Source organism: Beauveria bassiana, assembly GCF_000280675.1.
Source record: "Beauveria bassiana ARSEF 2860 unplaced genomic scaffold BBA_S00005, whole genome shotgun sequence".
NCBI classification, from domain to species: Eukaryota; Fungi; Ascomycota; class Sordariomycetes; order Hypocreales; family Cordycipitaceae; genus Beauveria; species Beauveria bassiana.
The window spans coordinates 607548-631709 of NW_007930840.1; the positions used below are offsets into that span (position 1 = coordinate 607548).

Consider the following 24162-nt stretch of genomic DNA (forward strand, 5'->3'; position numbering starts at 1 on the left):
GACTTTAGGCTGGGCTGCCTGTTTCTTCTTCTGACACTTTTAAACTTTAACCCAATGCGCCAGGCATGATGAATAAGCTCAGGCTCAAACGTAAAAAAGGAGGCGGCAACAATTCATTAGACAATGACGTACCTGTTGATAAGAAAAGCCCGCATACAATGCACCCGCTGCCAGTATCTCGAAAGATTTAATTGAAACCACGGGCAAAGAAAAGAACGCATTTGATGCAAGCCATTCGCCTCGCAGGAGCATCGTGTGCCGCTTTCATGGCCCGTGTGAGGGAGCTATTGCAAGCCTGCTATTGCAGTGGCGTCGGGCCTCTTCGTTTCTTTCTGGCCTAATAATAAAATGACCAACGCTGGTAATCTTCAGGCGTGATATTAACCACTTCAAGACTGCCGAGACGCGCAGACAAATCCGTCAACATAAAGGAGTACATAGATGCAACTTACAATGTGCATCTCGGCAAGAGGCGAGGAGACTTGGCACTCCCATGCACACTAGCAAACATGGGCCCAATACTCGAATACCCTTGTCGTATACCAGGGGATGCGCCATGTTTCTGGCGCAGCGTTTCGCCTGTTTTCCGCTTCTGACATGTCACGTCTTGAAAGTGACGCTGCACATGAATGTCCTCCGTCATCCTTCTTGAGCGAGGGCGTGCAAGCATATGAGATGAAGAACGCGGCAGTGCCGATAATGCATACGCCTTGTCCACATTGGCACATTTCAAGACTGCCAACTGCTTCGTGTTGCACAAGATGGACCCCTACGGTTTGCGAGTTCGGGAGCAGGGAGGAACCAGCGGCCTTTACTCGGAATCGTGAGAATCAAGAGGGTGTGCGACGCGCATGGAGGGAGACGAGGGGCTGAGACCAAGGTGCGAAAACGTCTCCAACTCACAAGCCAGTTGTATGAGGCCAGCAACCATAAGGTGGGTTTTAATTGGCGGCGCCCGCAATTGCCGCGTCGTCGCACCGGGGAACACTGGGGTTTGGCGACACTCCAGGTTTCCAAGAGTGGTCCGCTGTCGCCGTGTAGCGTGGTATTTTGGGCCACACCTGGGGCATCAGAGGAGGGAGGTGAGAAGAGGCCCCCACGTAATTACCAGTAGTTCGGAGGATGGAGGCATCGTGAACCCCCTGTCAAACCCTAGCTCAGAATACTTTGTCCGTTCAGCGGGAATGAGCACAGGCCACTCTGTTCGCCTTTTGGGCATCTCTGGTTTGGCAATCTTCTGCGGCCGCCGTGCGCGTGCTACCAGAATGCATCTTGTCTGGGTTCGGGAATGGACGACGACGTCAGAGGCAGTTTATGCATTGCCGAGCCGCGCTGCAGCACGTGCATGGTGTGTCGCGGTGATGACACTCGGTTGCTCTTTGCCGACGACAAAACTCGGATTAAGGCTAATCAACTTTGAAGCCGTGAAAAGGCGGAAGCGCTGCCTCTGCAAGGCAGGCTGGCGCAATGGTTATGGGTGCCCAACGGGTCTATGCATCGGGATGTGAAGCACATGTGCTGGCGACTCAATAGCGTGAGGACTGGTAGGTGGGCTACGTGGATGCTGGTGTGCTGGACTTTTTTACGCTTGTCCTCCAAACTTGTTCGGGGCCCCTAAATCTCACGATGCCGATTCTAGGTCGCGGGACCGCCGGGGATGCCCGAGTGCGGGAACCAACCTCGTTCTGGCCTGCTCTCCGCCAGCCCTTGTCTGTTAATGCCGGGCGCCGAAAAAGGGCCTAGAGCAGTTGGGCACGCAGAGAAGAGAAGGAGAAGGTGGTAAGCCAACGAGACCGGACGCAAGACGTGTGCATTTGCATATCATGACGGTGAGCTAGTGTGGTGAGGGTTTACAGCAACAGGTAATCCGTAGAGTGCTGTCGTGTTAGCACATGCTTGGCGGGGAGAAAAGCGCAAGGATTGGGCGCGAGTCATGAACCCATCTTGTCTTGGATGTATACTCTCTGTTCAGATGGGAGTCAAATCGGATTTCACGAGACAAGACCTCGGCTCTGGCGTGAATCAGTTCTTGGGCAGGGTCCTGTCTTAGCCAGCCTCTAGCTGGAATCTGTCTGTGTACATAGCGCGCCACACAAAGCCTTTAAGTGTGCTGTCAAAAGGCGGGGAGGCGTCAAACAGAGCGTTGAACACTTGCGTCTTGTCGGGCTATTTCGTGTATTGGTGTCCGTAGTGCTCTTTTTTTGTTGGGCGCCATTGCGCCAACCGGTCCCTGCTTGGAGGCTGCAGGCGGCTCGGGGGGCCGGGCGAATAGGGCTCTGCCGAGGGATGGTTCTGCATGATAGTAAGCGGCGAATGGTGGTATGATGGTGATGCATTGTTGATTGCATGGATATGCTCAAGTGTCGTATTGCTGTTTGACGGGAGGCCAGTGCGTCCTGCGTGTCCGTAATTACTGGTAGTAGATGAATGATGGCAGCTGGAAGCTGCAGATGAATATCGCATTGGATTAAATCAAGATGGCGTCATGTTTGTCTGCATTGGATGATAGACTTTGGAGATGGTGCGGAAAAGGAGCAAACGGTCCATGTTGGTGAAGTTGCAAGCTTGGAGGAGACAAGGCGAAACGCCGTGTTTGGCGTCTAGGTGAGGTGAGCAGAAAAAGGTACTTGATTGCAGTGCACATTCTGAGGCAGATGCAAGTATCTTTCTGGCTACTACGGAGAAACTTAGATGGTGGCGGTGGCTAAAATTTAGCGGATCATCGGGCAACGTTATCGAGTGCCTTATGTAATGATAAAATTAGTGCCTTGCTGCCAAGTCCGGACGCACGGGCTCTGGTCGGCTTGGTGCAGGCAAAGCAATCGGCTTGCGCAGCAAGAGCAGGCACACAGCATTGGTTGACGATAAGGCCTGAATCCTGGTCGCACACAACAGTACAAAGTACGGATACCTATGTACAAGGAAACGGTAAGAAAATGGCACTATTTATTTTGAGATACTGCGGCGCATCCCCTGTAAAAAGTGTTGTTGCAGGGCCCCACAGGATCCACCAAGATACCACTCGGCGGGCTGCTTGGCAATTTCGCTCCGTTGGCGGCACAGGCAGACCTCTGTAAATGGATTAAGTAGTAGCGGGTGGCTGTCTGGTTGCTGAAGCCCCTGCAGATGATGCAAGTACGTACATTTTTTTTCTTGTCAATCTTTGACTGTTCCTGGTGATGCGTTGAAGCCAGGTGCCAGGTTGCTAGGCCTCGCAGTTATAATGATAAAGGGCGCCGAAAGCTGTCTTGGCGTGCAGCAGCGCCGTAACAACGTACTACCTAGCCATGAACGCTCTGGTGGGACAACAAAAAGTCGAGCGCTTTTGGCCGCAAGGTAGTGTGGGCAGAGCGCTCGCTTCTGTTGCCCATCCGTTGTGGCCCGGCAGCTGGGTACCTGCTGCCAAACTAGTCGATTAACAAGAGGAAAAAAAAAAAAAGAGGCGTCTTCTTCTACGAAATAGTGACGATGCTACAACACTGTGTGCCAATCACTTCAATGACACTGTGCATGATGGCCCGTTTGTCGCAATTTTTGGCCCCTCGATTTCTTATCAGCGAAGCCGTTGCCACACCCTCTCGAACTGTATTCAGAGCTCAACTTACCATTTCTTTCCGCCACCACCACAATCCGCTCAATTAGGACTTTGTTCCTGGTCTAGTACACTCACCAACAAGCTCCGGCCATCATCCGCTAGGAGGGGGAAAAAAGGCAAATGTTCAGCCTCTTTTTCTTATCTTCTGTCGTCTAGTAATCACCCCAGCTAAGCCTATCTTGGCCAAGATAATCAGACGTATTGCTCCTATTAGAGTGCTAGTGCTAAACAGTTACCTGCATTTGCTACAGTGGGCAGTAGGTACCTACCTACCTGCTGGGTACCTAGGTAGTTTAGGTAGGTAGGTATCGTAGGGGCGAGGTGTACTTGCAGCGCCCCATCAACTCAACACCCACTGCAACATCCACTGTACTGCATCGCCAAGAACCAACTTTTTAGCGCTGTTCCACGCTAATCCCAGCACTCTTCAGGCCTGACCCCCGCTTGCCGTCCGCCATGCTGCCCATCGCCGGCCCATCACCTCCTGCTGCCCGCTCTCGCTCTGCTCTGGTCCTCGACAAAACCACCAAAATATCCCGCCTTATCCGCCCTTCTCCCCTCTGAACTTTTTCCCACCACTTTACTCACCATCTCCATCACCGCCCATTACCACCCCAATTTACCGCGACAATCCCGCCATTCCCGACTTTCCACGATTCTTAGCACCTGAATTGCCGATCTACGCTGCAGATTACTTTTACCATGTTCCCCTAAAGTCCTCGTCTTCGGACGTTCACGACTCCTCGTTGCTGCCTGCTCTGCCCCTCGGCTGGCCACAAGATCAACCATAATGTCGACTCGAGCCTCCCTCGCAACGACTCTCAATCCGTCATGATGGAACAGCCAAACACTTCTACCGAGCCACCTCTGTGGCCTCACGATACGCCCTCCGCAGGCTCTCTAGCCCAGTCCGCCTCCATACCCTTGCGCACCGCCAGCAGCACTCCCGTTTCTTCTATTGGCCTATTCAGTCCTACGCCCTCCCGCCATATCCTCCATGCCTCGTCCGTATCCGAGTGCAATACTCCAGCGCCCCCGTCTGGAGCGCCGTTTCTGCATCCTTTGCAGACACACAAAGTTCGAGAGTAAGTCGAGTCTTTTTCAGCGGCCCTCTCTCTACCCAGCGCCCATGTCGACGTCGCCCTACGCCACCATCATGTCTTCAACTTCACAAGACTCCGTTACATCTCATGCAGTGTACCCCTCATGCAAGCCTGCTAACTCTCTTTTTCTTGTTCTGCAGAACCCACAAGGCTCTCATCGACAATGACAACGTCACTGGTCGTAAGATGATCAATCAGTATGAAGTCATTGAAGAAATTGGCCGTGGTATGCACGGCAAGGTCAAACTTGCCCGCAATCTCGAGACTGGCGACAATGTTGCCATCAAGATTATTCCTCGATTCTCCAAGAAGCGCCGATTAGGCAAGGTTACCGCCATGTCCCCCGAGGACAAGACCAAGAAAGAAATCGCCATTCTCAAAAAGATCCGTCACCCCAACGTCGTCGCCCTTCTCGAAATCATTGACGACCCCGAACTCAAAAAGATTTACATGGTTCTCGAACACGTCGAGCTCGGCGAGGTTGTCTGGCGCAAAAAGGGTCTCCCCCACGTGTGTCTCTACGAGCGTCATCGAGCCGAGCGTGAGATGCGTGGTGAAGCTCCTTCTCAGCAGGAGATTCAATATGGCCAGATGCTTGAGCGCCGTCAGGCCATAAAGGAGATCAAGCGTGCACACATGGCCCAAAACTACAACACTTCTGCAAACTACTGGAGTGTTGAGCATGGCGCCGCCGACGAGTCGAGCAGCGTCTCTTGGTCACGCATTTCCTCAAACAATGACCTTGACTTCTCCACCGATCATCCTTCTCGCTCTACCTCTCCTACTTCCTTCCAATACCAGTCACGTAGACCATCTGCCGCCTCCTTCTCCGTCGCTGGCCCGACTGAGCTGAGCGAAGAAGTCTACTGGGAGGATAACATGGTAACCCCCGGCCCTTTGACTGCCGATGTTGATCCTGTTGCTGCCTTTGACGGCTTGGACGAAAATGGCTCTCGCTACCGCCGTCGCTCTCCTAGCATGGCCGACTCCATCATCTCTCACATGTCTTCGATAGACTACAATCCTCACGTTCACGACCCCTTTGCCGACGACTACTCATACGTTCCCTGCTTTACCTTTGATCAAGCTCGCTCCGCCTTCCAAGACACCATTCTCGGTTTGGAATACCTCCACTATCAAGGCGTTGTTCACCGAGATATTAAGCCCGCCAACCTGCTCTGGAGCAAAAACCACCGCGTCAAGATTTCCGACTTTGGAGTCTCCTACTTTGGCCGACCCATCCGTGACGGTGAGCCTGACGAGCCTGTTTCCGAGTCCGAGGCAAGGGACTTTGACAACGACCTAGAGCTCGCCAAGACGGTCGGCACACCCGCCTTCTTCGCTCCCGAACTCTGCTACACTGATCTCGACAAGGAGCAGCCCAAGGTTTCGGAGCAGATTGATGTCTGGTCTCTTGGTGTGACCCTCTACTGCCTCATCTTTGCCCGCATCCCTTTCCTCGCCGAGGACGAATTTCAAATGTTCAAGAAGATTGCCACCGAGGATGTGTATATACCTCGACGCAGGCTAGCCCCTGTTCATCCATCTACCTCGCCTGCGGGGACCTCGCTCTACAAACGTCAAAACAGCCGACCCTACCGAGACGATAACGATGTCGTGTATGAAGACGTTGACAACCTCTTGTACGATTTACTTCGTCAAATGCTTACCAAAAATCCTGAAAAACGCATTCGCGTCAAGGACATCAAGCGACATCCGTGGGTAGTCCAGAACTTACCCAATCCACGCGCTTGGGCTGAGGAGACAGATCCTGCCCGACCGCTTGGTGGGCGCAAGATTCAGGTCGACGAAAAGGAAATGTCTGCGGCTGTCGTGCCACTCACGTTCCTGGAGCGTGCGAGATCTGCTGTCAAGAAGGCTGTCGACAAAGTTATTCACCCGCTCGGCGAACGAAGCGACAGCAGAAGTCGCAGGCGTGCAGACAGCTCCGCCGCCAGCTCGACTGGAGAGAACTATTACAGGAGTATGCCCAACACGCCCCACTACAACGTCGACAGGCGTTCCATGTTCATGCCCGACGATTACCTTGGCTCAAGACACATCGCTCCTTCTATCGACCACTCCGCTACCGCCTCCGCCACCGCCTCCGCCACTATTGCTGCTTCGCCATCAGATGCTGGTCACGGCTCTCGCACCTCGTTGCTAACGGCCCCCGATCTGAACCGTTCTGGCTCTGGCCTGTCCGAGGCATTCGCCCATGAGCCACCGCCCCCACCTGCAGGTCGCAGCCGGCACCGTGCTACAGCATCTCAGAGCAAATTGGGCAACCAGTTTTTGAGCCTGTCTCCCGTCATTACCGAGCCTGCCAGGATTCAGACGCTTACCAATGATGCTTCGGCAGACAATAGACATAGGATCGGACTGTTCAACAGCTTGGATAGACGGGCCACGGCCCAAGTTGGCCTAAGCCGGCCCGTGATTTCTGCAGGTAACCACCCTGGCGCTGCGAGTGGTTTCGTCAAGCGACCGATTGACCAGGACAAGACCAGCATAAGCGCATACACCTCGCCCCTATCATCGTCACCCGTTACTTTTCCCAGCTACCGCAACGCCCACCCGAAATCGGATCCCGATTTTCAAGCTCGCCGCGAGGTGGGACTTATTGATCAAATTGACTCTACAGATGACTTGGCTTCCCAAGCCGACTCTACAAAAGCTCTGGCGTCCAGCCCCGAGTCCTCAATCGCCGCGCACCTAGACATGGCCGGCTGCAGAGCTGACGGTCTAAGCCAAACCCTACCAGTGGTCAAACCCCGGCCCATGTCTTTGCAGCAAGTTGGCTATGCCAGCCACGGCAAGAACAGTGCTCAAGCTACAGTCAAGTCTGCAAGCACCGACTCGATGGAAGTCATTGCTACGCCTCTCACAAGCCCAAGTGAAACAACTAGCCCTATGGGAACGGCTCCCACAAGCAAGACTGCTTCGGAAAAGATCTTGGCTTTCCAATCGGACCCATCACTTCCCGCATTGTTGAGCAACGCCAGCTCTGTCTCTGCGGATATGGAAGCCGAGCTACTCGGGAGGCCCGGTGTAGTTCCTCATCGAACACCTCTTCCCGGGGTTGGAGAGTCGTTAGGTCCCGAGTGCGTGAGCAAGCTTGACAATGGTTACGCCACGGAGCAGTCGGTATACAGCAACCACCCTGCCATGGACAGCGGCCCTCTTGCGGTACACCTTGATCAAAGCACACCACAGAGCCCTATGGAGCGGGTAGCCGACGAGCAGTACCCGTCTGAGGAGCCAGAGGATGATGACGGCAGCGACGACGGTTTCTGGCTGATGACCAAATCAAAGAAGAACACTCTCAGCCCAGCCCCACGCCGGCGCCCTTTCGAAGCGCGACGCCGGGACACCAACTTAAGCAACATTAGCATTGCCAGTGACGAGACGGCGAAGCGTGTTGTGCTACACCCTGATGATACGGGGGTATGAACAGCCTTTTACGAAAACATTTCGCGATTTGCGATGAATGAAATGACTGAAGACATATGACATGGTCTTATGAGCACAATGCACACAGACTCATCAACGATTGAACGCTCTATCTTTTGACCAGATCAAGCACTACATACTATTTTTTCTTCTCATGACTTCCTGCGAGTCAGGAGTGATGACGCGTACGATATATTTTGGAGAGGACATTTATACTAGCTTTATTGGGGACACGATGACGGAGGTTTGATAATGTTCTATGCATTGGGTGGAATATTTGTTGCATTTTCAGTCCTGGGATCAGCCTTTTTTTTCCTTCTCCTTTTGGATTATTGCACTGCGACCACCATATCTTCTGTTGAGACTTACTTTTAAAGATTGGGAAATACCCTTTTGGGCGGTGTGGAATTTTTTTCTTCTGCTGAAACGTTTATGGTTTGGCTTCTTGTCGATTTGTTCTTCTACTATATTATATCATTCTCTGGCATGCACGCTTGCTGGCACGCTGTATAACTACTTATCAGCACTTGGCATCTGTATAGACGGACTTATCTTATTCTTCGGAGAGGCTAATTTGATCAAGGTCTTGTCTGTCTGCCCAATAGTGCGGCCTACACTTTTTTTTTGTACTCGATTGGACTTTTTTTGCATGTGACTGCTTTGCCACCAATCGCTTCTTGTCGACGGACGGAAGGAGTATTCTATCTCGCCCATGCGAAGCTATTATGCGTATAGCACAATACACGCACACAGACACACACACACACACTTATATATAGAGAGATAAGAATGTGTCGTGTGTTGTACAGTGTACAATGCATGTACGACTAATTGGCAAAGTCAGATGTTAAAGGCATGTAGATGAAGCTAAACAGAATGAGGTTCTGGCGCGATAATTTCTCCGCAAATGTGTAAATATATGTACATGCAAGTTTCTTTTTTTTTTCCATTTCGTACAAATATCTTCCTCCTCTCACAGCATAGGACCTGCCTCCCTCACAGCCGCATTCTTCTTCATGTCGTGCATCATCCAAAGGGCGATGCCGAGGGACAGCGCGGCGAGGGTGAGAGAAAAGGCGGTGCCGACGACGACAATAATCATGGTATTGTCGGCGTCGGAGTCGCGGCGGGCAGCGGCAATATCGCGGACGACGGTCATGAGCGACGTGGCCATCTTGTCCCGCCCAAAGGTGTCCTTGACGCGACGGCGGCCCTCGTCGCCCATGCGCGCGGCGTCGGCGGCGGAGAGGCTCAGCGTGCGGCGCATGACGGCTGACCAGGCGAGCGGCTCATAAGGGTCGCGCAGCCAGCCCGTCTCGGCCTCGACGACGGTCTCGGTGGGGCCGCCCGTGTTGGCGGCGAGGACGGGGACGCGCGCGAGCATGGCTTCGAGGGGCACGATGCCAAAGTGCTCGTTGGCGGGAGTGTAGACGAGGAGGGAGGCGGCGCGCAGCAGCTTGGTCTTGAGGGCGGCGGGCACGGAGAGGAGGAAGAGGACGGGGGCGGTTGTGTCGGCGGGCTGGCGCGCGGTGGGGTTGTCGGCGGCGTTGATGGTGTCGTGGACGAGGTCGCACTCGTTGGCGAGGGACTGCAGTTCGCGGTGGTAGTCGACATTTTCGGCGACGCGACGGTCGTAGCCGCCGGCGAGGACGAGTCGCACGCCGCGGCGCTGGTCGGCGGGGATGGCGGCAAAGGCGCGTATGGCGAGGCCAATGTCCTTTTTGCGCTCGAAGCGGTTGATGCTGAGGAGGACGCGGTCGCCGGCGGGGAACAGTGGAGGGCCGTTATCGTTGTCGTCGTCGTCGTTGGCGGCGAGCTCATCTTCCTTGGCGTCGGTGTCGACGCAGGGGTAGATGACGCGGGCGGTCGTGTGTTCGAGCAGCTCGGGCCAAGTCAGCTGGACGACGCTCTTGGTAAAGTGGGAGTTGAGGGCGACGGCGTCGGCAAAGCCCATGGACCACTCCTCGAGGCGGTCAAAGGGGATGCGGTAGAGCCGTTTGAGGAGTGAGGCGTGGCGGCCCTGGACGAGGAGCAGGTCGGGAAAGTGGCAGTAAAAGACGATGCCCGTCTTGGGGGAGACGAGTAGGCGCAGCCAGGGCAGGCCGGCGGAGAGCTGGTCGACGATGAAGATGGCGGGCTTGAGGTCCTCAAGCTCGCCGGTGAGCCAAATGTGCAGCAAGAGGTGGATGTGGCGCAGGATGGCGCAGAGAATGGTAAACCGGCCAAAGAGGGAGCGCGGGACGAGCCACGAGCCCTTGACGCGGACATCCAGCGTGCCTGGCGCGCGCGGAGGCAAAAAAGTTAGCTTAAAAGCCACTGGAGCGTCGTTTCATCTGGCAAAGGGAAGCAGAAGAAGAAGAAGAAGAGGAGGAGGAGGAGGAGGAGGAGGAGGAGGAAGCAAGCTCACCATCGCGACATTCGTCAAAGCAGTGGTTCGGGTCGCAGTGGTTCGTGTAGATAACCACCTTGGCGCCCTTGTTCTGCAGTCCGACAGCGGCGTCGACGACGAGGCGCTCGGCGCCGCCGATGCCCAGGTCCGGGTGGAAGAAGACGTGGCAGCCGCCGACGGGCTTGGGCACATACTTGGGCAGGGGTTCGCGGACGAGACTCTCGGCGGCCTCGGCCTGGCGACGGGCGTACTCTTCGCGGAGCGTCTTGCGCGCTGACCGTTCCATCGGGCCCATCTTGCGCTTGGGCTGCGCAAAGGGGTTGCTGCTGCTGTTGCCGCTATTGCTGCGGGGTTGACGCTGCTGCCGCGGCGGCGATTGCTCCTCCATGGGCTGTGTTTTTTTCCTTCTTTTTCCGTCGACTACTGTGTTTCAATATCGCAAATCGGTGGCGCTAGAGGTTGCCAGCGGCTTTTAAAAAAGCACGGCGCTGTCGATGGGATGGCATGTGTGGGTTTGTTGGAAGTGGTGATGTTGCTGCTGCGGCGCTTGAGAGTTGGGAGGTTCCAGCTTGTCCTCTTCTTTTTTTTGGAGCTCCTCAAGCTCAAGAGGAGCAGGTCAATTTGCGACCAGAGTGAGTGCTGGAGGTGCAGCGGGTGGTGGGGCGCAATGCGACGCAAGGCGGCCGGCGCCAAGAAAAGATTGATCAGAGGAGGGAGTTTTGGCTGAAGAATTAGAAGAAGAAGATGTGGTGGTCAAGTCAATTTGATTGTGTGTACCTGGCTAGTTCTCCGTTGGTGGCGTCTGGTGGCGTTTGGTGGTTAGTAGATGGCCATGTTGGATGCAGCGTTTGCTGTGATGTGAGTGTTGGGTTGGCAGCTGCACAAGCACACTTGCATAACCCCAATTTTGTCAAGACCTAACATGGTCAAGTTCTATCATTCTGTGCTTCATCGCGAAGGAAATCTTGGCTCCTTAGGTACCTCTGGCTTTGTCGACGCCGCGGCTGCACGCATAGAAGCTTCATCTATTCTCCCGAGCTTCTCCACTACCCGTTTTATAGTCTGAGATCAGCGGCACAATACAACAACAGGCGAACAAGATCCTCGAGCTTCAGCAGCACGCGTACCTGCGCCTGCACAAGCTCCATCATAAGCACTCAGCTATCACTTCTTTCCTCGCGACTCCCCGGCAATAATAATCACACCTTGAAGCCAAGGACGTTTCCATACCGGCACATCCATCTTCAAGATCGAGTTCTGGCAGTGGGGGACTACAGCCACATCGCACCACGTGGTAGAAGCAGCATGCGGTTTCGGGCGAAAACATTTGGTCGCAAAGTTGAAATCTAACGTATCTCCTTGATGACTTCCATGAAATGTGAATTGGTTGACTTATAGAAGAGAAATTGCAGAAACAACTATGCCTGTCGCGTTGCCGTGCCCAAGCACCATGCCAGCTGTGTTAGCTTGTGACATCTCGCGCAGCCTACACAATCATCACCAACCCCCGCAGTCAGCCCAATAGCCATCATTCCAACACACATGATTATCAATTTCCCCTCTTCACCCTTGTTCCCAATTGCCTATACAAAATTTCGATATAACCGTGTTCAACGCCGAGTTTAAACATTGACACTTGCATCCCATCTCGTACAAGTCCCCCCGCGCCCCCACCCTCCGATCTACCGAGGTCCGACCCCCCTCCCCCCCAAAAACGGATGCCATCATCAAACCCCGACTACACCAACTGTACCTCTCGTGCAGCTTCACCATCCTCTATTTGAACCGCGATATCCATTTCACAGCTTCTCCTTATCCCGCCCTTTCAATTCCACCCTCTCATCTCACACGCCACCACATCATGTCCTCTTCTTCTCTCTTCGAACTCCCCATCGGCCCATGCGGCAAGCACCCCGGCGGCACGCTCACATGCACCGAGCCCCAGCCCCAAGTCTACCTGTTGACGTGGAATTCGCCGCCCGACAACCGCCTCACAACGCCCTTCTGCAAGACGCTGCTCGCGGCGCTTGACATTCTCGAGTTCGGCGACTATGCGCCCGGCGTCGTCGTCACCACGTCGGGCATTGCCAAGAACTACTCCAACGGCTTCGATCTCGAGCACACGCTGGCCAATAAAGAAGTCTTTTTTCCCTTTTACTACGGCCTCTGGGTGCGATTTTTGACGTAGGTTTTCTTCCCCCCCCCCCCCCCCCCGTTTTTTATTCTTGGCGCGGTTGAAAAGGAAAAATGAAAATGTTGGACAAAGAAAAGAAAAGTTGCAAAAGAAAAAAAAAAAAAGTATGCCTGACCCCCCCCCCCCCCCCCCCCCACGATACCCCATGCCCACCGTCGCCCTCATGAACGGCCACGGCTACGCCGCAGGCCTCATGCTCGCCATGGCCCACGACTACCGCCTCGCCCCCTCCCCGCGCGGCTTCTTCTGCCTCCCCGAGCTCACCTACGGCCTGCCGCTGACCCCGGCCATGGCCAGCCTCTTCCGGCACAAGCTCCCCTCCGCCGCCGCGCTGCGCGACCTCGCCCTCGAGGCCGGCCAGCTGACGGGCCCGCAAATCGTCGACTTGGGCATCGCCGACGCCCTCGCCCCGACGCCCGCCGACGCCTGGAAGTTTATCGCGGACCGAAAGCTGGCGGAAAAGGCCAAGCCGGGCGTGTACGGCACCATCAAGAGCGAGCTGTACAAGGACCTGATTAAAGAGCTGAGAGGCGAGGGCTTGGAGAGGGAGGAGCAGAGACATCGGGACGATGGGGATAAAGTGGCAGAGAGGGTCGAGTTTGGCAAGGTCTGGTATGAGCAGTGGAAGGCGGGCAAAGCGAAGCTATAGTCTGCCCAAAGATGTTGATTTCGATGAAAGAAAAACAATTGTACAAAATATAGAGGTTCAAATGTCAACGACTTCATTTAATTTCTGGTGTGGATATAGAATATATGTCTAAGTGAAATGGACGATCCAAAGATGAATACCACTGTTGCGCAAAGCTTGAATATTGCCGTCAGCCCTGTCAACATCAATAAACTTCAACACGTTGATAAAAACGCCAATGCCAAAAAAGAAAAAAAAAGAAAAAAAAAGAAGAAAAAACAACCTGTATATGCTCTATGCTTGTGGGTATAGGTACGCAAAAAAGTCTGACAACAAGGACAAATCAACACACATCATGTATCAAAAAAACCGCGCTGTCCTTCTCCAATATGCACGCCGCAATGCAAAGAACAAGATCAAGACAAACAAGAGGGGAAAAAAAGTCACGCCGCCACGGCCGGCAGGCCTACGCCATCGGCCGTGGCTCCTCCACCGTCAGCGACGTTCCCGAGCCCGCACTACTTGCGGCATCACTCACCACTCTTCTCCTTGCGTCTGCCCGCTGCGCCATCATCTCCCTATCGGCCTCAATCGCCTTGGTACGCTTCTCCTCCACGTCCTCGCGCTTCACCACGCGCCGCAGGCCCTCGCTCGCCTGCAGGAGCCCGTCGATGCTAATGGCGTGCTCCGTCATGTGGTGGTTAATGTACGTGTAGAGGCCAGCCGCCGTGTCGCGCTGCAGCAGGTTGCGCTCGTTGAGCTTGAGCAGCGCCAGTGCCACCTGGAACAAGAATGTGCTGCCGTCGTTTGTGCAGAGCACCACATCCCACACGCGAAAGAGCGCCTCGGCGCACAGGCAGTCGGTAAAGACAGACAGAAACCACTGAAACGTCAGCGCCTCGAGCTCAATCGACAGCGCGTCGAGGTGTGCCGACAGCTTGGGCAGAACCGTCGCGACGTACTGCCGCAAGACTTGCTGGTCGGCGCGCGACGCAATCAGAGAGTGATCGTAGTAGCCGTGCGGGAGAATGTTCTCGACAATCGAGGCCAGGATCCAAAAGGCGTCTTCCGCAGACGGTGTGATGAGGAGGAGGTTGGCGGTGATGAGGTTCATTCCCTGACAGTAGCCCACGTCCTTGTTGCGTCGCGAATACGCCAGCAACACCTCGCAAAGCTTTGCCACGCCAGGTCCCTCGCGGAAGAAAATATTGTCAGTGAGCGTGCGATGAATATCCATTTGGATTTGGCTGACAACAACCGGATCGTCTGATTCGGGACTCTGCGCCACAATGTCGTCGTAGTAGCCAGGCACCCGCAGCGCCGTGGCGCCAGAGCATTCAGACCAGACCTTGGCGCGATAGGCGACTGGTATACCGCCGAGAACAAGCGTCTTGAATTCGTTCCACTTGGCCCGCCCAACTTTGCCCTTGTTGCCGAGCCCAGAAATGCCAATGATTTCTCCGTCGGCGACGCGCGTCTCGGGGAGGATGACGGCGGGTCTCTCGTAACGCGCTTCGGCGGCCGCATTTGCCGCAGCAACAGCCGCTTCGCCCTCACGTTTGCGCTCTGCACGAACTTTGCGCAAAAAGTCGTTCCATCTCACCGTCTTGTCGCGCTGCAGTGAATCGTGCACTTCGCTCAGCTGCTGCAGCAATAACTTGACAGGTTCGTTGTCGTCCTGAACGGTGGTGGGCGCTGCAGAGTCAGGTTCAGAAGACTGCGTCGTCTCATTGTCGACGGCAGTAGTAGTTGTGCTGGCGGGAGGTACCAGGCCAGCACCGGTGGACTTGATCGTTGGCGGCTTTGCTGGCTCGTTGGCCTGCTGCTCCGACTCACGAGTCATTTCTACGGCCTCGAGGACCTCTAGCGCTGAAGCACTTACGCTCGGTGTATGGCTTAGCAGTTCTGTGGGAAACGTTGCAATGCTCAGATAGTCTTGCCATCGCTTCGGCTTGCCCTCGTCTTGCACCTTGTCCTCCATACTTCCGGGGGTGCCAGGTCGCCCGTCAGTCTCGCTCCACTTGGGGCTCGGCAAATCGTCCAGCAGATTCGGCGAGATGCCGTTTCGACCATTCCTGAGCATCTCTGCGCGGCTGCCTTTTCGAATGTGACCCATTTGCTGCGCCTCACGCTGTCGCTTCTTGCGGCGCTGATCGTAGATGAAGCCGAATCGGTCCGTCAAGTGTGCGCTGTTGCCGTGATTCTTGTATATATGCGTCAGAGTCGGGGGCTGTGACTCCGGTGGCAGGATAGCGTCCATTTCCACGGGGCCGTGGCTTTCCTGGCGTGCAGCCGATGACTTTGGTGGGCTGCCAGCCATGCCTCCCCAGAGCTCCTGCGCCTGCGCCCTGGAGCTAACAGGAGCAGCGGGCGAGCCTGGTGTGGCCCGTCTCATGGCCATGAGAGCCCTAGGCCCAGCCACAGAAGCAGATCTTGAAGCAGGCGCAGTCTTGTGGCTGGCTGTAGAGATTCCACGCGCAGGCGAGGCCTTGTCCGTGGTACTGACAGCGCGTCCTCTAGACTCTGTCTCGGTGGGACCTCCGCCAGCCACCAGCCGAAGGGCTCGACTGGCGAGGGAAGCGGGCACTCTGCGGCTTTCGCTGGCGCCCGAGTATATGCTGGATGTTCTACTGGAAGATTGAACGGAGCGGGTATCGGGCGGGTCAAAGAGGTCGTCTTGTATGGGCGGCCGTCGGTCGAGATTCGAGTGAGCTCGTAGGGCGGTGGCGGCGTCGCCGTTGACACTACTGCCGCGACTCGACTTTTTGGCCGTGCCCGAGCCCCATAACATGTCTTTCCAACCACGGAGGGTACCTTTGCCTGCACCGGCACTGCCACCAGACGTGGTCGTTGACCCGAGTCGCACTGTCGAGTTTAATGAATCAGTCTCGCCGTATACATTGTCCGACATGGTGTCTTGCATGGCGTCGCTCATAAGGTCGATCAAGCCACCATCTTGGCTGGAATCATTTTCTTGGGAGCCGTTGGTCTTCATGTCAGCCTCGACGATGCGCAGCCGGGCCTCGAGGTCCATGGTGGAGAGGCCGCATTCGCGGATGATGCGTCGCAGGGCTCGTTCCCTGTCGTCGGCGCGGCGTCGCAGACTGGCGATCTGGGTATCGCGCTGCGCCAGATCCTGCGCAAGCTGTCTAACCAAGCACACGGCGCCCTGTCGGGCAATTAGGCGCTCGATATGGCCGTCATCGGCCTGGTGCAGGGCGCCCGGGACGGATCTAGTGAGAACGCCATCCTCAAAGAGGGCACCGCGCGAGAGGCCGCTGGCGTCTGTCAAGCTGTCGACGATGGAGGGCCGGCCGACTACGGTACGGAAGCGACGGTCCTCTGATTCCTGGGTGGCCGTCTTGAGGCGCTCGTGGGTGTATCGTGCGCTGCTGGAGCTGTCGGGGGCACCAAAGCTGGGGAAGCTGGTCAGGGACTTGTCGCTGGGAGTAATGCTGGAGGAGGAGGAGCTGCCGGCGTTGGAGTTGAGACGGCGCGACTTGCTGGAGCGGAGGGTGCTGCGATGAGAGCGGGCAGACGAGGTGCTGCGCTGGGAGACGGAGCGTTCGAGGCCCAGCGAAGCCTGGTGGTCCGTTGCGATGGCGGCCATCGGCTCCGCGAGAGGAAGGGATGAGGCGAGGGTGTCTTTTGATGCTCGGCCGTATTGTATGGTTACTCTTGTTGTTTTGGATGTGGTTTTGAAGTGTTGTTTTGTTGATTGAGAAGAGACGTTTGGTGAGGGTAAGCTACCCAAGGTAGGTAAGGTAGGCAGGTAATTGTTGGTGGGCCAAAGGCGAAGAACCTGCTGCCAGGTGCCAGGTGCCAGGTTCCAGCACGCCAGGCAGGACACGACAATCTGTGACGCAACGAATAACAGGTGGGGCGGTCCAGGTTGAATGATGTAACAACGATGTGTTGACTTTGATGGTTTTGACCCTGTATTAGTCCGTAAGAATGAGAGAAAAAAATAGTGTGAGTTCTAATAACCATATGAAAATGAAAAAGCAAAAAAAGACGCCCAAAATCAAAAGGGCCCTTTCAGAGGGAGCCGATGGGCAGTATCCGTATCCGACACAGCATTGCCTAGAACCAACTCTCAACTTCTCAAAGTGGAGTACCTCTCGACACGAGTTGACAGGCAATGGGCAACAGGGTGTTGATAAATCCCCAGCAGCGACTTAGTCAGTGCTGGCCAATTTACTAGGGCATGTAAAGAGTTATCGTGTCTATTCAGGATTACGAGCTGCCTTGATTATGCCTACATGCCTTTGATGCCCGGGTCCAGGGCCTCAGGGACCTGCGGTGCTGCCCCAGCTACAGGGGTTCTCGCCAACGCCTACAGGCTTCTGTGGACACGCCTCGTCCACTAAAACGCCCGCTAATTCGCCCACTACTTCGTAATTTATCCAAAATTCGCACCAATAAAGCTCACGTTTCACCCGCAAAAATCGGCTTGGCCCGCCCGTCGCACGGATCGTTGATTATGCAGCCCGCCACTGCACCTAACTAGAGACACACGACATGCGATTTGCATGTGCCCTGACTAGCCATGCATAATGACATGATGCGAGGCATGCGTCTGCATTCTTTTTCATTTCTTTTTCTTTTCCCTGTCTGTGTCAGTGTCATACAGTCACACTAGAGCTTAGCGGCTGCTACTTCGGAGTCGCGCGCGCCCTCATGTTAGCATTACACATGGCCTTTATCCCCTAGTTGTTAGTTAATCTAGATTTAATAAGCAAATGTCAGATTACCCAAGGGAGGCAAGATCCAAGGGAAAAGATCCAAGAAAACTGTCAAGATTCCCTGCGCCTCCTCTACCTGTGTTCTCTTGCCAGCGGAATTTTACTGGCGCCCGTTGCGCCCTCCCCGCATCCCTCTTCATTCCCCTCTCAGACACTCCACGATTTCTCATGCAGCCACCTGGGCCTCTCCTGCTCCCTTGCGCAGTTTTGCTAGTCAGCCCCTCCTCAGAAACTGCTTGAAAGCAAGCCCTACAATCTCAACTCGTCATCTGTTCCAACATTCAAAAATTTCAGAGACGGTTCGCCCAGACGAGCAAGGCTAGTAACCACTAGCACCCGTCACCAGCAGCAGTCAAAACACCATATGCAGACAAATATGCCTTCGTCTAAATATACCATCTAATCCAAATATCATTTGCCATGCACAGCAGTTCAAATGTATAACAAAAGCTGTCCCAAAACGAATCCCTTACGGTTACACTCCAATGCACGCCTTGCCTATCCTGTCCATGATGCAACGCCCGGAAAAATAATAATAAAAGCTCCCCGAATCCAGTCATCAGTATTATTCCTTCCACATGCACCCCGTCTCCTTTCACTCATGTCGTTCCCATTAGTCGTACTAACAAAGCTTTTCCGCGCCGCCGGCTGCTCAATCGCCTATGCAAAGCTGTCTTCACCATTCCATCGACTGCTTTGCCGTTCCTCGCATCCCTCCTTGTCCGCCTCATTCTTCTCCTGCGCCACGTCGTCGTTTGCGCTCGTTTCGTTTTGCTCTGGTACCTCGACCAGCCCCTCCTTGACAAGTGCCGCCAATAGATCGTCCATCGCCAACGCTCGCTTCCGATGCAACGGCAGGCCATCCAGCATCCGCAGTCGACTGCAGCTAGCTGCCAAAACTACCTGGTGCAACCTCCGCCGCAGTTTCGTTGGCTCATCCAGTCGGCTCGCGTACAACTCATCTCGTTCTTCATCGGCATCCGGCAGCGCAAACGGCGCTGTCGTGTCGTTTCCATTCGCCTTTACCAGAGCCTGCAACGGTGCGTAAAACCCAAGCGTCATGGGGTTGTCTCTCGTGTCCAGTCTTGACAAGTGAGGAAAGTCCGTGAGCAGCTGTGTGACCGACGTCGAGTCTGCAAGACGGTTGCCTGCCATCATCAACTTCTTCAGCCGCGGAATATACTGAAGAGGCTTTACACTCATAATCGCGTTAAAGTTGATGTTGAGCGATCGTAAATTCGGCATTAATTGTCCAACATTATCGGGCAGGCTCGTCAGGCCACAGTTGGCAAGCTCAAGTAATTGCAGATTCAGCAGATCCACCCTGGGCTCAAATGACTCCAGGTAATTACCAGAAAGATATAGTTTGCGCACTTCGTATCCTACCGACAAGAATCCAAGAGAGAGCGGCTCCTGACCTCGCTGCTCCCGCAGAGAAAGGCTGTCAAGTCGTTTAGTCCGCTCCAACCCAGTCACAGTTGACAGATGGTTGCCATCAGCAAGCAAGGTGTGAAGATTCGGTAGCCCAGTAACATCCAGATGCTCCAGCTTGTTCTGGCTGACATCTAGATGACGAATCGTTTTGCATGATTTGCTTGCTTCGAATGTCCGGATTCTGTTGTTGGACAGCTTCAGCTTCGATAGGCATGGCGCAAGATGCATGTTGCAAACAATCTCGATAGTGTTGCCCGCGAGGTCTAGCTCCGTTAGCCTGCTAAAGGTGCTGTCCTCAAAATCGAGTTCCTCAATGAAATTGTCTCGTGCTCGCAGCGAAAGCAGTCCTTCGTGCGAAGCCAGCCCATCCAAACTGGCGAGCTTATTGTTATCCGCTTTGACGCTTCGCAGGTGCACCAGGTTTCTCAGTGCAGATAGACTTCTGACCTCGTTGCCAGAAATGTCAACATACTGCAGGTTAACCAGGTGATTCCACGAAGTCAGCTCCGTCAGCATGTTCTGCGATACCTTGAGCTGCCGCACGCTAGAGGGCACTCCTTCCAGATGGCCAAGCGCATTCTGCGATGCATCAAGAGTCACCACCTTACCGCAAAACTCTTCCAGCATGTGCAAGCTTGAAAGTCGCTTCTCGCTCAAGTCGAGCTCCTCAATATCCTGCCAGTACGGCTCGCATGGCTCAACTTCGCTTAGTCTTTCCACGAGCTCCCGCAGTGTCAGTGACATGACCTTCTTGGAGCCATCGCCAGTTGACAGGTGTCGATTGCCTAACACGTAGCTAACTTCGAAGCCAAACGACTGATCTCCTTGATGAACGTTGAAGTCGGAAAGTGGACTCAAAGACATGTGCCCAATATGCTGTCCGATGATTGCACTGTCGTCGCCAGTAACGGCCAGGCTCTTACTTCCCGGTGTTCGGCTGATGATGACGCTGAGTGATGCTTGTCGGCTCTCGTTTCCCCCGTAATTCATGACACCCTGCTCGCCGACAAAGCTAACCTGGTTTGCATCATTGGCCAGCAGCTCGACTGTACTATCTTCGTCTTGCTCATTGATGGGTGAAATTGGGCGACGAATGAATTCCGGTCCTTGTTGTGAAGCATATCTCATTGTTGGCGGCCTAGACTTGGTGTCCTTTTGCCGCAAAGCTGGTTGACGAGCCAAGCTCTCTGGTGGTGATTGGTCTGGGCTTTTGTCGTAGTCGATAGTGTTGGGTATCGCCTGCTCATCAGAGTAATCGGCACCCGTTGCAATGGCTTCCTGAATAATTGACGCAATCGGCGACGAAAACGAAATGGTCATGTTTCTTCGCTTTGTCGTTGCGTTTTGAGAGCCATAGGCTTCTTGAGCCTCTCGATTGCCTAATTGGGGCAGCTCTTTCGCCTTCTCTCCATCTTGATCGAGCGAGGGTGGAATAAAGCCGGCCTGCTTGAGGGCAGGAGAGGACTGGGGGGCTCCGCCTGCAGTTTGTCCGAGTTCCATAACTCGTCTCAAGTTCCGCAGTTCTTGTGTCATATCGACAGTGAGATCAGGGATGCTAGCAAACGGGTCATCTTCACTGTCGTCGATTGTTGCGACGCTATTCTGAGCGTCGGGATTTGCTTCCTTCTTCTTGATCCAAATATTTTGAGATTTGTCGAGATACATGCTACCCACCCGATCAGGAATAAGATGTGAAACACTTTCGGGCATGATTGTTCTTCTAGATTCAGAGTTGGTTGAAGATGTCGTAGGCATAGTATTTGCAGAGCGAGTGGATGAGTTCGAAGGATAGCCCCGACTTGGGCTGGCGGGCGGCGAAGAATCCAGAAACGGACCAGAGATTCGCACATTAGCAAGATCGCTCACAATATCAGTAGTCGCCGCCGTTGGAGCTGTAACACGCCCGAAAGTCGTCTGCTGAATCTGCCTCTGAAACTGAGCCTCTTGGAGGGTATCTTGCGCCATGCGGGTAGACCGGATCGACGATGTTGCAAGATCACCCATGTCGCTCATCTCCTTGTACTGCTTCAATCGTGCATCCAATTCCGGATCAATTGACCGTTCTTGGTAATTTGGCGATTGCTTGCCTTCGCGACTCGGGGGTCGAGACAGGGGTTCGTATGTGGAGTCTGGTTGCGACCCTGCTGTCTCTGTTTCAACATCTCCACCAGTGTGATGCTCTTCCTTTGACTCTTCCAAACTTGCCAGTCCAGTCGGCTTCACCTGACTCCGAATCATGGCCATAATTTGCGCTGCTTGATCAACAAAATCTTGCGTCTTGATGGATGGCTTTCGCTCCGTCGCGGTGGGGGCAACGCCAGTCTGATTCGCCTTGTTCAGAGAGTCATCAAATTCTTGCGACGATGTTCGGCTCGAAGTAGGAGAGCAAGGCTTCAGAATCTTTCTCCCGGCTAGTACATCTGGTTCTGCGATTTGAAATTGACCAGGACGGGCGTCCTTGCGCTTCTTGCCCAAGACATTCTGCATTTGTTGGTGAGCAGTGTCTACTTGGGAAAGCTGCTCTTGTCGGCCATGAGTGGCGTCGGAGCGTCGCAAAGTTCGCCGTCTCTTCGGTGTGGGGTCTTTGACAGGAGAGTTCATCGCACGCTTGGCATCGGACGCCTCATGATCGCGTTCCCCGCATCCTTCAGGCGCATCCTTGGCAACGGTTAGTCGCTGCGCTTCCATCACTACATCGGTCGACGCGCCAGATCGCTCTCGCCGCCGTGTAACGAGCAGCTTAGATGCATTCGCAAAAGACACGTGGCGGCGAGATCCCGTAGGAATCATATGCGCCTCTGGCGATACATTCTCCTTGTCCGTGCCATCAAAGATATCATATGCCTCAGACATGTCTGCTGTGAATTCGTAATGGTCTAATTGACCGCCACCGAAATAGCTCACTGATCGTCGGCTCTCGTCCATGGGGTCAGTCTTTTCAGGGTTAGCTAGACCCGTGCCCTGGCCCGACGAGTCCCCGGAACCGACATCCTCAAACTGACTGATTCGCCGCAATAGAGTTTGGTTCGTAAATGTGTCGTAAGGCCCGAAAAGCTTCAGCGGGCTCCCGCTTGGATTTATTCTGCGTTTGTCTGGGCTGGGAAAGGGTGCTCGGGGCAGTGGTGGGCTTCCCGCTGACTGAGAAGCAACCCGTGAAGGCAGCTCCGTTCGGATAGTAGGATACTCCTTTGGCGTGCTGGCTTGTAATGATTCTTCTGGCAGCATCTCCGAGGTGTCGACGCCAAGGTCAGAGCTCAGCGCTTTGGTATAGAAAGAGCCATCTCCCGAGCGGCCGCCACGTCGCAAGTTGACTTGACCCGCATTACGGGCAAAGTGATCAAGCGCGTCAATCTCGGAAGCTCTCTCCACCGGTGCGCCCGGATATAGCGACTCATCTTCGGCATCACTAGCTTGACTCTTTTTTACACGCTCCAGCTTCAAGTGCAGTTCACCGATAGGTAAATCCATAGCGCCGAATTTGACTTGCCCATCCTCTTCGTTCTGCCGGCCGATAACAATAGGGCTGAAATTTTCGTTATGGATATCGGTAAGACCGCTCACTTGACGAAGAGACCCTTGCGCAGGCCGCGGCGCATCGAGCTGTACCTTATTGCGAGCGATGCTGCCGACGTGCTGTAGGGGAGATTCGTCGACATAATTTTCTGCCGGTAGTGATGAGAGGAAGCTATTGCCGGTTGAGGTTGGTCGAAAATGAGTGCTGCGTGTTCCTCGTCTTGGGCTCGGACTAGGCGTCACTTGTTCTGGAAATTCGTGCTCGTCCACCTCGGTAAGTTCTAGCAGGCGATCAATATCTTCATCTGGCTCGTATTGGTATAGCGGCGGACTAGAAGGCATTGTTCGGTCAAGGCTATTTGGATCGTCCTGAGTATCAGCAAGTTCTGCCTGTGGCGGCTTAAACATGTCCTGGAGGCCAGTGCCGGCGGAGCAAAACAAGTCGCGCTGCTCGCCGTACGGCACCTCGCCGTTGATCAGGCGGCGTTTCCAGTCTGGGGTTCCTTCATTTACAACATTCGAATCCGCGATTTTGTGCACGACAGAGCCGCATGTCGCAGCAGAAACGGAGCGCGAGTCTTTGGAGTCCGGCTTGAGCTCTCGCGATAATCTTGACGGGAGCTTGTTGTGTGATATATTTCTTTCGTTAGCTGTTCTTTCATTGAGTATTTGGCTGCTGTTGCCGGTAATTGGAGAGTAGACAGGGTTCGCGCCGGCACGGCGAGGAATTTTGCTTGGTGTGGCATCAGCATGGTGTTTCAGTGGCGGGAGCTGTGCTTCTGAAGCATCTGAGCGAGGTTCAGAAACCCAATCCTCGGAGAGGGAGTCCAGCCATGCATGGGCCATCGCTGCCGGGATATGTGCGTAGAGGGTAAGATCGAGCTGGGGATGTCGCTCCGGCTAGTATGACATTGTCATCCGGGGACTGTTGTCGCTTGAGATATTCTGGTGGGGTTGAGGATCGTATGGCAAGTATGTCGCAGGGTGAGGGCGAGCAGGATGAACGTGCTCAAACGATATATCCATGCGAAAAAGAGCGTGATAGGAAAGCACTAGTCCAAAGAAATGACAGATAAGTTCGACTTGGCTACAACGGCGTTTTTGTCAG

General features: G+C 54.4%; 5 protein-coding genes across 5 annotated transcripts; 2 read left to right on the forward strand and 3 right to left on the reverse strand.

Moving 5' to 3' along the window:
• Positions 1-4426: 4426 nt before the first annotated feature.
• BBA_02483 (serine/threonine-protein kinase ssp1) lies at positions 4427-8151 on the forward strand (the record flags this gene model as incomplete). Its single annotated transcript, XM_008597580.1, has 2 exons — positions 4427-4680; positions 4839-8151. The coding sequence occupies 2 exons, from the start codon at positions 4427-4429 to the stop codon at positions 8149-8151; spliced, it is 3567 nt and encodes a 1188-aa protein (XP_008595802.1).
• Positions 8152-9124: 973 nt separating this feature from the next.
• Positions 9125-10928, reverse strand: BBA_02484 (glycosyl transferase group 1; the record flags this gene model as incomplete). Its single annotated transcript, XM_008597581.1, has 2 exons — positions 9125-10428; positions 10559-10928. 2 exons carry the CDS (start codon positions 10926-10928, stop codon positions 9125-9127), a joined length of 1674 nt encoding a protein of 557 aa, XP_008595803.1.
• Positions 10929-12401: 1473 nt separating this feature from the next.
• BBA_02485 (enoyl-CoA hydratase/isomerase) lies at positions 12402-13383 on the forward strand (the record flags this gene model as incomplete). Its single annotated transcript, XM_008597582.1, has 2 exons — positions 12402-12724; positions 12840-13383. 2 exons carry the CDS (start codon positions 12402-12404, stop codon positions 13381-13383), a joined length of 867 nt encoding a protein of 288 aa, XP_008595804.1.
• A 445-nt stretch (positions 13384-13828) lies between these two features.
• Positions 13829-16972, reverse strand: BBA_02486 (TBC domain-containing protein; the record flags this gene model as incomplete). The annotated part of the gene is made up of 1 exon (XM_008597583.1): positions 13829-16972. The coding sequence occupies one exon, from the start codon at positions 16970-16972 to the stop codon at positions 13829-13831; it is 3144 nt and encodes a 1047-aa protein (XP_008595805.1).
• Positions 16973-18767: 1795 nt separating this feature from the next.
• On the reverse strand, positions 18768-23900 carry BBA_02487 (WD repeat domain-containing protein; the record flags this gene model as incomplete). Its single annotated transcript, XM_008597584.1, has 1 exon — positions 18768-23900. One exon carries the CDS (start codon positions 23898-23900, stop codon positions 18768-18770), a length of 5133 nt encoding a protein of 1710 aa, XP_008595806.1.
• Between the last annotated feature and the right edge of the window lie 262 nt (positions 23901-24162).